Source organism: Carcharodon carcharias, chromosome 17 (assembly GCF_017639515.1).
Source record: "Carcharodon carcharias isolate sCarCar2 chromosome 17, sCarCar2.pri, whole genome shotgun sequence".
Lineage (NCBI taxonomy): Eukaryota > Metazoa > Chordata > Chondrichthyes > Lamniformes > Lamnidae > Carcharodon > Carcharodon carcharias.
In genome coordinates this window covers 84,779,696-84,794,775 of record NC_054483.1, presented here as the reverse complement: position 1 = coordinate 84,794,775, position 15,080 = coordinate 84,779,696, and the positions used below count along the sequence as shown (strand labels likewise).

The 15,080-nt window shown below is 46.2% G+C and overlaps 1 protein-coding gene across 3 annotated transcripts in view; it reads right to left on the bottom strand.

Moving 5' to 3' along the window:
- The window catches only part of ptprea (protein tyrosine phosphatase receptor type Ea), a 227,793-nt gene that overhangs the window by 63,268 nt on the left and 149,445 nt on the right, over positions 1-15,080 (bottom strand). For all 3 annotated transcript variants that reach the window (XM_041209369.1, XM_041209371.1, XM_041209370.1), the window contains exon 3: positions 6,711-6,796. In XM_041209369.1, coding sequence (XP_041065303.1) covers positions 6,711-6,792 — 82 coding nt within the window. In that variant the 5' untranslated portion in view covers positions 6,793-6,796. The remainder of the gene's footprint in view (positions 1-6,710; positions 6,797-15,080) is intronic.

Here is a 15,080-nt window from a genome sequence, read left to right as displayed (position 1 = left end):
CAAAGTTAGCCTTCATTCTGGAAAAACTCAGCAGGTCTGGCAGCATCGGCGGAGAAGAAAACTTCTCCGCCAATGCTGCCAGACCTGCTGAGTTTTTCCAGGTAATTCTGTTCTTGTTTTGGATTTCCAGCATCCGCAGTTTTTTTGTTTTTAGCCTTCATTCTGGCCTGTGTACAATTGTATGCACTCCAGCGGAGATCATCAGATAGCAATCAGGATCAGGAACTATGCCTTATCCCCACCCCAACACTCAGTCTGTGTACATTGAGACCACTTACATTATCCTTGCTCTTTCCCTGGCTAAGGTAGCTTCAGATGAATTTGGGAAGGGGGTGATTTTCTTCTTGCTACCCCACTTTCTTTCAGTGGGAATGGAATGATAATGGGGCGAGAATCACAAGAAAGATTTAGTGCTAACTTTCCAGCATCCCTATGCTTGAAGTGGTTTGGCAGGGGGCCTTGAGACAGGTGACCATTCAAATCAGGCAGGAGCCTCAACAATAAATTTAAACTGGGGTCCTCTGAATTTTTATTTTAAAGTCTCGATGCAATCCTTCCAACTGTTTGAGTGAACATAGCACTCTCTGCACAGTTGGACCAAACATAAAAGTGACCTAAACAAAAACAGAAACAGAAATACGTGGAAAAACTCAGCAGGTCTGGCAGCATCGGCTGAGGAGATCACAGTTGACGTTTCGAATCCTCATGACCCTTCAACAGAACTAAGTAAAAATAGGAAAGGGGTGAAATATAAGGGTCATGAGGACTCGAAACGTCAACTGTGCTCTCTTCCGCCGATGCTGCCAAACCTGCTGAGTTTTTCCAGGTGTTTCTGTTTCTGTGTTGTTTTGGATTTCCAGCATCCGCAGTTTTTTGCTTTTATAAGAGTGACCTAACCTGTGTTCCTTAACTGCGAGTCTGTTGAATGAATTTTGGGATCCAGGAAGAGCAATAAGCATTCCACCTGTTCCTGGGCCCTCCACAGTACCTCCCACAGGTATCACCAGCCCCCCAACTCCTACCTGAGGAGCTGCCAGGATACCTGATTCTCCACCTCTGCCCCTACTGCCCCCCCCACCCCGCCCCCCCAAATGGCAAGCTGACTGTCAGGGCTCATTCAGTGTAAACAACTTGCTTTTATTCCAATGGAGCCGATCATCAAAATTTATCAGGCAATATCAGGCAGCTGGTATGTGATCGTCCCATTCCATGTCTGCCAAATGCAAGATCACCTCAGGGTCTTTGTAGTCCAGTGTGCCACCCCATGGTGCATTTTTCCACTGTGCACAGTATTTTATTAAGAGATTATCTCCCGCTTTTTCATAATTCAGTCAACAAACTTTTGATTTCTGAATGTTTTGTGCTAAAGATCTGATAAGGTCCACTTTCAGGGACAGGGCCATGAGTTGTGCTCTGCCCATGCTTGTTGAGGCAGGCAGCTCCCAAACTTAGTGCAGCCTCCTTGTTTAAATGATTGTAGTATTTGTCTGAGTGGGGTCCATGCTGTTGCTGACTGATCAGCAAGGATCTGAGCTGCATCATCTGATGTCATGTGGTGCAGCCAACCTGCCCCTTTTAAAGGGTATCTGCCCTTCTTAAAGGGGAGCTGCACTCCGGAAGAAAGGTGCTGCTGACTGCCTATACTGACAGCAGCTGCAAAAGGGAGCTGCACAAACAGAGCACCAGGGAAGAGAGAGCACTCCTAGGTTCACAGATGTGGTGCCTTAGCGATGGAGGTTGACTGGGCCTCAAATGATCATCCTCCGATGTGAATGAGTGATTGGGGAGGTCAATGCCCGGAATCAGACCCCCGGACCTAACAACAGTGCCGCAATAAGTTAAATTACCTCAAAAGAGTGGTCAAGGTGTGCGAATGAATCTTCAGAGGGCATCTTCCTCCCTATGGCAACACCCTGGTTGCCCAATGCACATTCCCGTCACTCACCCAGCACCAGTGGTTAGCATTCAGGCTTAACATTCAGATACTCCACCTCACCCTCACACACCTACCAATGCTGCCAGCCTCACATCCAGCTCCTGTTGCTTCCACATACCTCCGGCTATTCAGCTTTGGCAGACACATCACCAAACACAATGCAATGTAATCACTGAATTGTTGCAGGACAAGGTGGCCCACAATAGGAGAGAGCACAGCAGAACGTGGGAGAGAAGGACTACTGCATCTCCTAAGCCTTTAGTGAGGAAATGATTCCCAGCTTCATGGTGCTGGCTGCAGTAGAGTCTGTGCCATTTGGCATTACTGAGAGCATTCAGGATAACAGTATGTTTGTGCTTCATGCCCCTTCTGTATCCACCTCACACTGATCCTGCTTTCTGGCATGTTGAACAAACCACATACACCATTACCTTGGACCGCTACCTTTCCACCCTACCCCCTTTCCCCACCCCAACTTTCCTCTTCTGATTTTCTGCTTTTAGATAGTCAAGACCGGCCACCTGACCAGCCACTGCACCACAAGAGGAGGCGACATACCAGCAACACAGCAATGATAAAATTAGTTGCCCTGACATCCCCAGCCACCAGCTCAGATGCTGGTACCGCAAGTACTTTAGAACTAGTATAGAGTAGTCACCAAGTCTGTGTAGGCTGCAGGTAGGGCAGAGGAAAGGGACAGATCATGTGCCAGCTTCAAGGGACTCAGATGAGGATCCCTCCTTTTGGAGAACCTTGATAAGGATGCAAACTGAATTGCTGGGTATATTGGCTAGCCTACCCAACAGCCTTCTGCCCCTAATGGGGAGCATGGAGGAGTCTGGTTTCAACTTGAAGAGGGTACTGCACAGAGCTTGCCCTCTCTGCAGCCTTGGCTCCCTCTTCCCGTCATCTTGCAAATCCAGAGGCACTGCAGCTGCAGCCCCCATACCTGTTGCAGCTTTTGTCTAGACAGGTCACCAAATCCTCCACCCTCCCTGTGAAGATGCAGCAACACCCCCTGCCAGATACCCTTCCCACAACGCCTGCAAAAATACATCACCGTTTTCCCACAAACCTTCCAATAACAGATGTACGTCCAAATCATCTTACTTGCATGTTAGTTGGCTGGCTCTTTAAACAGTGCATGTGGCCGGTCCCCTCTGAACATGGGGTCTTCGATGAGTGATAAACAAGTGAATTGAGTGAACCTGCACGATCTAAGATTGGAATTTGTGTCTCAAATCAGCCAGAACAGCCGTGTGATGTCACAATCTGACCAGTTGGGAAACATCTGATGTAAACCTGGCATCCCTGACCCAGTGGGGGAATATTTTTGTAACATATTTTTGAAGCAGTTTTGAAACAAAGTTAAAAGCATTTTGTGATGCTCCTCATGTTCTTACGAAAATAAAACAATATCAACTCCCTATGTAACTAATGCACAAATATTAGCCATTCACGGAGGACTAAATTTGTCCTTTTGGCACTGATTTATGTGAGTACAACGCTAGAGAATTCTACTCTCTTGATTTGAAATGAACACCAAGAAATATAAATAAACTTTCTTCACAATGTTGTAGGAGCAAGTTCTCAGAATTGGAAATCTAATCCTGACTTTGAAGTGGTAATGAAGCATGAGGTGATATTTAATGGCTTTTGCCCACCAGCTCGCGAGCCAATGAGAGCCCCAGGTCGCCTCTTTTCAGGCACTTAACTGGGCCACGGTGAGCATTCTCCAAACCAAGGAGCTTGGAGGCTGAAGTCCTGCCCGCTGAGAGCTGCCACCCAATCAAAGGCTGGCAGCTCCTCAATGCTCAGCAGCACCACTGGGGAGGCAGAGGCGGCAGCCGTTACTACACCCACCTGCCGTCCAGCATCATTGATGGACTCAGGCATGGGCGAGTGACGGCAGGAAGGGAATCATATGTGGGGGTCATGAGGGGGTGGGAGAAGGAATGGTCTCAGCAGGCCACCCCGCCTTCCCGATGCCAGGCCCCGATCAGGCACTGAGCACCTCTGAACACGGGACCCACACACCTGCTCTCCTCCCTCCCACCCCTGCATCCACCTCCCCCCCCCCCCCAAGAAGCCCACAATCAACCCTGAAATGGTTTACTTTTTGGGCTCCCAACATGGCAAACTCCTCTGCCTACTGCTGGGTGATTACCTGAGGTGACGGGATGAGGCCTTTAAGTGGGCATTATTTGCCCGCTTAAAGGGCCTCAATTGGCAGTGGGACAGGCCTTCCTGCCACGGACTTAATCAAGACAGGAGCGGGAAGGCGGCGGGGTCCTCACTCGGCACCCTTCTGCCCGATGTAACGTCCCATAACCACCAAACTTGCCATGGCAGAGGGCATGAAATTCCACCATGCTGTGGAATGTATGTGGTGCATATAGCAACGTTTCATTTTAAAAGAAATGTAATACTGATATAAAGCACAGAAGAAAATGTTTCATGTGCAAAGCAAATCTACTTTAGAAAAGAAATTCTGAGGTGGATTGCTCAGATTAGAATATCAGAATTGGTTCAGAACGGGAGTCACTGAAACACAAAATTACATATTTTCACTTTGTTTTATAAATTGGACTGCATTATTTCTCCAACGTCAGCTGTAACAAACCAGAAGTACAAGAACCCAAGAGCAGCCAGAAGGATAATTCTGTTTAGCCTGCTGCTCATTGTAAATTAAATCCTTTTTAAATGTTAACAACTTTCAACAGCTGAATCTGTACACTTTTAGTGCATAGTGCTTTGGCTGCCACCAGTTCTGGTGAACAATATTGTTGAGATAAATAGCCCCCATGCCACCACTAAACATCTGCTTGGTAAATAATGAAACAACATGCCAGGACAAGCTAGATCAGCATTCACAGATTGCAGACATACAACAGCATAGGCCAATGGCAGACACAAACTTCCAGCACTTGTGTGAGTGCATTAACATTGTTTTAAATCATTGTTTAAAAGTACAACCTAAATTCCAGAAATGCACATAAATGTTGAGCTTCACGGAACCCTGGCATATTGGGCCTCATACTCGTTGATGAAGGGAAGGTGCTGCAGGAGTACGTCACAGAGATAGGAGCTATCTATTAGTACTGCCACGACACACAGGCAATGATTGGTGGTCAGTGGTGGGATCACAGGGCTCATGGATGGGGGAGGAAATAGCCAGGGGGAGGGACAGCAATTGGGGGCTGGGGAGGCTAGAGGTCAGGTCCAGAAGGAAAATACTTCACCAGCCAGGGCCAGATTCTGGAGGTCGCAGATTGGGTATCTTGGGGTTGGGTGTGGCAGTGATTGGAATGGTACTTTGCAGGTGAATAACTGACCAATTATTCCAGGAAATGTTAAGGATTGGTTTCTCCAAGTACCGCCAGCGTTGACACTGGCTGCCTCTGCGCAAACTTTGATGTGGAGACCTGAAACAGATGTATCGTCCCTTCTCTTGCATATGTAAACAGCCTAACGTCTCAATCATGCATATAAAGGATAGTCATTGTTTGTTTTTGCACAAAATGGTATGTTAAGAGAATGGATTGCTTATCATTTTTGGACAGCTGGTTGTCTTCTATGTTATCAAATTAAATTGTGGAAGTAAGTAATAAATGCACTTGTCGTGAACTAAATTGGAAGTGTAAGTTCCCAGCAAGTATCTTCTACTGAGACTGCCAGTGAAAGTTATTTAACCTTTACCAAGTTCAATTAATTCTCCACCAACCCGTGGGTTTCAATAATCTGATAATGTGTTGATGGGTAACTTATGGGTAAACTGTAGCTCCAGGAGGCGTCTACACAAATTCAGTACTTAAGTGGCCATGGCCCACACAATTTTCCATCCATTAACACTACATGGCAGCACTTCCTGCAGTGTCAGTGCCTGCATTAAAGATGGCAAAAATCAAAAGAAAAGACAAGAAACCACTTCACTGGTCTGATTCACTAATGCTTCCACCCCCCACTTCTTCCTGCTTCCCCACGATCCCTCCTGTGGCCAGCTCGCTGCTCCTTCCTGCTTGTCCCCCTCCTTCACTCACTACGCTGGTTCCCCTTCCTGCCACCCCCTACGCCACCTCGCCACTGCCTTTGCCATTCCCTCACATGCCCCTCCATTCCCTCCCACTTCTTCTCACTGCTCCCTTACATCCTCCCGCTGCCTCCCACTTCCCCTTGCTACACCCTTTGCTGCTGGCTTGTCCCCCCTCACTCCCTCCTGCTTGCAGCCCCTCACCGCTCCACTTGCTCCCTCCTGCAATCACGCCACTCCCTCCTGCTTCATGTATCCCTTCGTCGCTCCCTGCCATTTCTTTCACCTTTCCCTCCTGCTCTAGCCCGAGGCCAATTGAGTGGCGAGGGGCCGCAGAAGGGAAGGTGCAAGGGGTCACAGGAGGGAGTGGGGAGGAAGTGGCAAAGGGAGCGGTGATAAGCTGCGGTGGGAAAGCAGCGAGGGGAGCAGGCAGTGGGCAGGATCCAAGTTTTGGGAAGCAGATGGCTGGCAGTGAGTGCACAATTGTGATGCAAGTGGTTGGAGAAACCACAAATGCACTGGTGGATGGAGTGGAAGCCAATTTCCCAATTTCCTTTTCCTGGTCAGCAGTGGCAGGATTAGAATGTGATCAAAATAGCACTACTATTCTGGCACTTCTCCAACTACTTCTTCATAAGGACTGTGGCCCTGTAAGAATCTTGTTATTCGCAGCAAAGCTTTAAACAACAGATTTTAATCATCAGCTCTACTAAACATGGAGAACGGCAGAGCCACATTACTTACGTTTAAAGTTAGCAGGTGATTTCGTTGAGTTTGGGGAGGTCGCAGAATACAAATTTGTATCATTAGACGTATTACTCATCATGGCACTGCAAGTGAACGAACAAAGAGTTATTTCAACAAAGCAGTGTATACAGAAGCATAAAATTACAGAGTTATTGATAGACATGGGCAGGCTGTGTCAAATGGATTTCAATGTAGGCAAATGTGACCTCATCCACCTTGGAACCAAAAAGGGTAGAACAAGGTACTTTCTACATGGTGAAAAGAAAGAAACAGTGGAAGTCTAAAGAGGCTTAGGAGTCCAAGTACATAAATTATTAACACATCATGAACAGGCATGGTAAATAATCAAAAAGGCTAATGGAATGCTGCCCTGTAGATCGAGAGGAAAAGAGTAAAAGAGGAAGGAGTCATGCTTGAGCTATGCAAAGCCCTGGTTAGACCACACATGGGGCAGGATTTTTCACTTGGGGTGCAGGTGCACGCCCAACACTCCTGAGGGTAAAATCCAAGGGCGGGATGAGGTTTCCGGTATTAATTAAAAATATAAAAATGTTTGGGCAGAATTCTTATAACCTATATGTTTAGGTGAGTGAGTCTGATGTGTGGACATTTTTTCTGTATTTTAAACTCTTTATTTGATGCTTTTAAATTCTTCAGCTCCCTGAGGCAGCTCTCTGCCTTCAGGGAGCTTTCATTGTGCACACCCCAGTGCCTGTGCTGACTTTAGCGCATGCCCTCCTCCTGCCACCCCTTGCAGTGCGCCTTTCATGCTGGCTGGTTGTTGATTGGCTCACCAGCATGAAATCACAGCCTGGGGGGCGATCTCGTGTGGTGGGCCATTTCCTGGCCATTCCCAGGCCTGCTCACCGCACCTGCCCGACAACCTCAAAATTCTGCCCCATGAACAGTTCTGGGAACCACACCTTAGGAAGAGTAGACTGGTCTTGGAGGAAGTGTAGCTGCACTAGAATGTTACCTGGACTCCAAGGGTTAACTATGCATGAGGAGAGATTGAACAATCGAATCCAAAGAAGGGTCACATGGACTCGAAGCATTAACTCGGTTTCTCTCTCAACAGATGCTGTTGGACCTGCTGAGCTTTTCCAGCATTTCTTGTTTTTGTTTCAGATTTCCAGCATCCGCACTATTTTGCTTTTATATTATGTTGAACAACAGAATGTTGGATTCCCCAGAAATAAAGGTTAGGGGGTGATTTGACCAAAGTTTCAAGAAATTAAGGAGACTAGTAAGGGTAGATAGAGGGAAATTATTTTTGTTCATTGGGGAGTCGAGGACTGGGGGCACAGTCAAAAAAATAGAGCCAGAAATTTCAGGAGCAAAATCATGGGGAGAATTTTCACCCTGTCGGGATGGTTGGGTGGGGGCAGGCTCGCAGCCGATTGCCGTCTGTGATTGGCTGCACTCCGCCACTTTACAATTAAGGCGCACCCGGAAGCGCTGTGTGCTCCCTGTGTGGGCGGAGGGTTGGGGGGGGTGGGGGGGGGGAGGGAGAGTCGGGGCCTGCGCTCTCACGTACATGCATGCTAAACAGCACGGAAATCTCCCTGAGGCACAGAGCTGCCTCAGGGAGATTTGTTTGATTTTTAAAAATTTAAATAAAGGGAAAAAAAATTTTCAGAGATGTCCCCTCATGTGACAGTGTCACACAAGCTGGGACATGCCTATGAATGTCCTATTCCCAAGTTATGTATCATCAGCAAACTTCAAAATTTGACTTCTTATACACAAGCATATGTCATTTATACATAACAAGATAATCAATCGTGACAAAGCAACCTTCATTTTTAGAATATCAATCATGTTAGATGCTTATGACAAATTTTGCTAAAAATTTTTATTACAGTTTAAAAACTTTCATGAAACCTGACCCCGCCCGTGGATGAGGTTTCATGATAAACGCCTGGGCTCTTCGCCTGCCCGCCAACCTCAAGGTTGGACGGGCAGCTCAGTCAATTATTTTATTTGGAATTTAAATGACCTTAATTGGCCTTTAACAGTTCGGCAGGCACGCAGCCGCTCTGTTACGCGCCTGCCAAACTGAAGATCTGAATGACGCGCGGTGACAGCAGGACCCACGCCCGACGTCATCGTGCGTCATTTTACACGGCGGTGAGCAGGCCTACCCCTGCTCGCCGACCCAAAGATTCCGGCCCAGGAAACACTTCTTCACACAAAGGTGACAGGATTTTGGAACCGTCTTCCACAAATGGCAATTGATGATAGATCAGTTGTAAATTTTATAACTGAGATTGCTAGATTTTTGATAACAAAAATATCAAGGTATATGGGGCAAAGTGGTTAAATGGAGTTAGGCTGCAGATCAGCATAATCTCATTGATTGGAGGAACAGGCTTCAAGTGTTTGATAGTCCACTCCTCTATGTTCCAATTCCCAAGTTATGTATCATCAGCAAACGTCAAAATTTGACTTCTTATACACAAGCACAGGTCATTTATACATAACAAGATAATCAATCATGTGACGAAGCAACCTTCAGTTTTAGAATGTCAATCATGTTAGATGCTTATGGGGTCTATAATGTTTGGCAGTTGCATTAAGTTGTAGTGAGCTACAGGAAGCAATGTAATCTGAGAATTCAGACATAGTTCGCAAACTACGTGCACATGTCTTGTAATCAGAGCATCTAACACATAGCCTGTGTGTCTGTTACAGCTGGTGAATGCCTTTTAAACTGGCCTGTAAAGCATCTGCCAGTTCTTTTTTTTTAAAGGTGTTTGTGCATAAAGCTAATTTCAATCTTGGCTCAGCTCAGTTTCAGAATTTTTTCAGGCCTTGAGTAAAAGAAGCGTGTACTCCTTGATTGATGGATTTGGACCAAGCAGAAACCAATCCTTTACCTTGAATCAGGAAAAGGCCATTCTCAGTTCTCCAGAAGATGATACACTGAAGAACAATGCAACTGGCCCAGCCAATTACTGCTGCGAAATCTGGTTGGGGTTATAAGGCATGCAAGGGAAACGCCAGGAGGAGATGACAGCACTAATTGTATGCTCCTTGAAGCATCTGATGTGATGACGCACAAGACAGATTAAGATCTTCACCAAGTCACTAGTGCTGGGTTGATTTGCAAGATGGTGACAACCAGTTGTGCATGGCTTTCTGAGGAAACTGATGGAGAGAGTCATCACGTAACATCTCCAGCATTACCTCAACAGCATTGACTTCTGCAGAGCAACTTGCTATGACTTGCAAAGTACATCCTCCAAAATTTTAACAAGAGAGTGTATATTGATGATGTTCCTGGTTGTGGAAAAGGCTTTTGACAGGATTGCAGAAAATAGGCTAGCCTATGCACCATTTCCCAGCTTCACAACCCCAGTCAGCTGATTACACGAATGCCACTTTTTCTGAAAGGGTGCACAATTGTTATTAGAAATATGGACAAAGAAATTACTACCAGATTTTGCCCAATGGCAGTAGTTTTCAGGACTCTGCTCCCCGCCTACTGTTGTTTCTCAGTTATATCAATGACATTCTACCACTCAAACAAAGCATTCAGGCCTTCTCACAGCTTGCTGAGGGAACATCTTTCTGCTGGTGACAATCAATCACAAGGTGACAGAATCTTAAAATCAGAGCCAGGTGCATTCAGGAGAAAAAGTAAAAGGGTGATAGAAGTGTGGAATTCCCCCATAAAAATGCTACCTCAATTAATAATTTTAATTCAAGGATTGAAGGTATTGAGGGATATGGAGCCAGGATGAGTAGTTGGAGTTAGGGTGAAGATCAGCCATGATCTCACTGAATGACAGAACAGGTTAGAAGGGCTGAATGGTCTACTTCAATATTTCTACATCACAATTTGTGCCTTATCCATGAGCTTGGAAATAACAGCAGAAAATTGCTCAAGATGCTGGGATGGCCTCAAGGAAGCTTTTATGTCTAAGGGGTTCTCACATTTTCATGTATGGAATCTTCCATTTTTTGTGGATGGGCAATCTCATTCTTTTATGCATGAGGATTCTCACATCTTTGTGTTGGATGTCTTCATTTTTTGTCTATGGGGAAAGGGATGAAAGAAAGCTTGCACTTTTATAAAGCCTTTAACATCCTCAGATTAGTTCAAAGCATTTTCTCTAGTTTCTCAATTGCTCTATTAAGACTCTGCTGTCTGTATTGTCATTTGCAGCCGACTCACTAGTTTTGACAGACATACCCAGCCATCGGCTCCAAAAGTTGAACATTCTTGTGTTATGACATTCCTTGAACCATAGACAATTACAATCCAATTGTCATTCCATACCTAATAATAGTACATGCACAGTTTGAGTGTCATAATGCACATGACCAGAAATGAGAAGCTAATTCTCATTAAATCAGATTTTAAGATGCATTCCACATATTTTGGGAAATAATGGCAGCACCCTTTCAAGAACGTAAAATAGCTTTTAAAGAAATCAAAGCCACCAAATATCTGACAAATGACATTTCTCTTCAATTAAATTAATCACACAGGAACTAAAAATAAATATAAACAAGGAACAGGATTTTCCTTCCGGGGCAGGGAATGGAAATTGGAACCATTTCCGGGTCCTGAAACCTACCCTGGGGGGAGGAGTCAATGGCCTGTTTTCATGGGGACGCCCTTTTCATTGACCTGGAGACAGGTTTGTCAACTAATTAGCCACCGCAATGGTGGGAATAGAGGCAGGGCTACACAAGTGTACCCCAATTGATATGGAGCAGGGCAACCATTACTGTGGTAACTGCTTCACTGCTTTATTTTCAGTTTTGAAGATTATAGAATATCCCAGGAGGGCCAGAGGCCTGGAACCTGGGACAGAACAGCCTCTCGATTCTGGCAGACGTAAAAGAGAAAAGGAGGTCCTCTTCACACAGGTGGCAGGAGGAGGCCACCCACCTAGACTAAGTTGGCTTGGTTGAGATAGCTGACGCAGTCAGCAAAAACTAGATCCAGTGTAGGAAAAAGTTTAATGGCCTGGGTTTGTTCTGACAAGATGACTGCAACCCCCAACCCTCTGGACTGGCCTCTGGGTATTACCCCTCCAGCAGACCACACCAGCTGAGAGGCCACAGGGTGTTTGCTGCTCCTGAGTATGGGATGGGTATGTGCCCAGGACATCAACCGATGCCTCCTCAACAAGGGTCCAAGCTATAGCGCTGCTGAGGAGCTGCCAGCACTGAAACATGCAGCTTCTAAGGTGTAGGAACAGCTGGCAATGGCCATAGGAGCCAGCGGTGCCTTATCACATTCTCTCTTGCAGGAGAAACAGGCTCAAATGCCTACAAGAGGGATCTCCAACATACACATTACCACCGCCAGGAAGAAGGGAGCCACGAACATCATCTGAGTCATGTCACGCACCACGAGGGAGTCGGACAAGGCAAAGCAGGCCTCTCGGTGGAGATGGTGATTAGAGTGTACAATGCCTTCATTAAAAGGATGTATTGCAGCCCAGCCTGTCTGGCAGCAGATTGAACACTAAGTTGCATTGGGAAGCCTCAGCACTGCAGAAGCTTCTGCTCTCCAAGGCTCATTCTCATGATCTCTTCTTGTGTCTTCCACAGGTGCACACATCGAGGTAATGAGACTGACTCCCTCACCATCACCAGGCCAAGCACAGTAACTGCAGAGCTCAGAAGTGGCACAATCAAGCCTTATACATGTATCCTCCAACAGTGGAGATACAGTTACCTCGGTAGGTTCTCACATACGTTTGGATAGGATGGCACTGGATGATGAGTGCCTCGCTAATGAGCAGGAGGAGGTGCCAGAGGCAGAGTTCAGCTGAAACAAGCCTGAATCAGATGATTCCTGATGTTGATGGCACCCTGACAAGACCTTGAGCTCCGCATTGGGCCCGACCATTTTCCTGTACAGAGACCTTGGTGTTCTGCATCTTTCCCCTCCACCTCCTCTTCCATGTCCTGTTTCTCCTCTTCCTCCCATGAGCTGGGTGCTTCCAGGGTTTCACCATTCTCAAGGTCCACACCTCCCTGGAGGCCCATGTTATGGAGAGTTCAGCAGACCACCTCAATGAGTGAAACCCTTGTGAGATTGTACTGCAGGGCACCACCTGACCAGCCCAGTCACTGGAACCGCATCTTTTGCAGATTGCTAGTTCAAAATTGCTGTTTTGAGCAGATAGCTTTGGTTCTATCATCTCTGTGTCTCTGGCTCTCATAAAGCCATGAGTCATCATCTCTTCAAGGGATATCCTTTGTCCCCTTAAATCCATCCATGGAATTTGGGGATTGGAGTGAAGAGGATGAAAGGGTTATGATAGCTGCCAGGAAAGGAAGAGTACACATGGAGGGGGCTCTTGTTATGGTTGCAGAACAGCTGGATGTCGAGGGAATGGAAGCCCTTCCTGTTGATGGGACTCATTGGCCGGTCACTGAATGGCTTAATGGCCACATGCAAAGCAATCGGTGACTACCAGCACGTGGGGAGCTCTAGCGAAGGCGGTGAAACCCTATAACCTCTGTGCCTGTGAGGTCCCATCTGTCCAGCTCTCTCTCACAAAGTGACCTCTCTTCCCCGCTTCTCTCCTCCCACCTCTCTCAACGGTGAGCTGCCATTTGCAAGTTGCCACTAAGGTCTGTTGTTGAAAGAAGCCAAAAGTGTAGAAGTTCAAAGCCACAGTGGCCTTGACGGTTACTGGCAGGGCATGTCAAGCAGTGCTGAGAGGTGTGAGGTCTTTGGCAACGAGGGCAGAGACGCCTGTCACCAGTCACAGTCTCCTGCAGTAATAAAAACAGAAAATGCTGGAAAAACTCAGCAGGTCTAGCAGCAATTATGGAGAGAGAAACAGAGTTAACGTTTCCAGTCCATATGACTCTTCTTCTCTGCCTTTTCTTCAGCTCTGAAGGGTCATACGAAGTCGAAACATTAACTCTGTTTCTCTCTCCACAGATGCTCCCAGACCTGCTGAGCTTTTCCAGCATTTTCTGTTTTTGTTCCAGATTTCCAGCATCTGCAGTATTTTGCTTTCATACAGTCTCCTGCAGCATTGCTTCTCGGTCACCTCAAGGTATCTCAGTCTTCTACAGTACGTCATACTTGAGAGTATAGCCTCTGTGTCCTTCCTGCCCCTCATCCCTCTTATTTGCCCTCCTGATGCCCGGGGCTCTGCCCTTCCTGGGGAGGGTGTTGCAGAATCGGGGACTCTTGTGCTTTGGTGGCCCTGCATTATGTTTCATTGTTTTTGGCAGCCTTTCTCCCTCCTCTTATGGACCTGCAATGCCAGGAGGGTGATGACCCTCCCCAGGCTGCCTGAGCACTCAATGATTACTTTCCCTGCAACCTGCACTGACCAGATTGCGCTTGTTTGCCAGTGGGCGACTTTCCCTCTGCGCTGTTCATCCTTTCATGGGGCCCAGCTAATTCCCTGGGGAGGCCATGACTGGTTCCCTACTGTGTGCAGCTTCCAGACAGAGTGTGCAGCCCATGCACCCATGTAAAAATCTCAACATGCCTCTCAATGAGCTCTTTAACAATGTTAATTGTGTTCTTAATGGATCAGGTGGGATTTTGTGGGCATCCTTCTCCACCAGGAACAGAGCTGGGAAACCAGTGCTGGTATTTTCTTTCCCCTACCACATACATTTCCTGCATCATAGTATATGTTATACTATGATGCTTTATAGTCAAGTGACAGGATTAATAAAAGTTTAGTACATGACAAATTACTATAGTTATCAGTATAACAAAGGTAACAACACAATACTTCAAAATGGCTGCCTCTGACAAATCTATAACCTTTCAATAACTTCTTTACATCACTGTTTTAATCTTTATTTATCGTATAATTTTGGGTGGGATTTATCTACTATCAATGAATAAACATTAACACCACTGAATAAATTTCTGGGACCTCACAATTCAGTCACACCATGTCACCAAACAATTATCACCGCCCACTTCATGGGGAAACAAATAGGCTGAAAATAGTTTTTGTCAACACATGCAATATTCTTCACTGCCACAAGAGACTTCTAGCTACATTGCTGGTGTCAAATAGTATAGATGCAACTTGGCAAGTTTGTGTCTGCACAGAAAATAACAACCAATTAATCTTCACTTTTAATATACATAGAATCCTAATCCACAAGCATTACCCTGATCCAAGGATCAGTATTCAACTGAGTGGTACAGAATTTACAAAGTGCACAGATGACATCTAATGGTAGATAATTGGCACTGCAACAAGTCAGCATGTCTGTGTCTGTTGTGTTGCTTGAGGATCAGGAATGATGGGATACAAGTCAGGACCTGCAGTGTCCTGGTGAGTTTCTAATTCCAAGCATGACATTGTGGGCAGCTACCAAATAGGGGCCAGTCATCACTCCACAAAAAGAAAG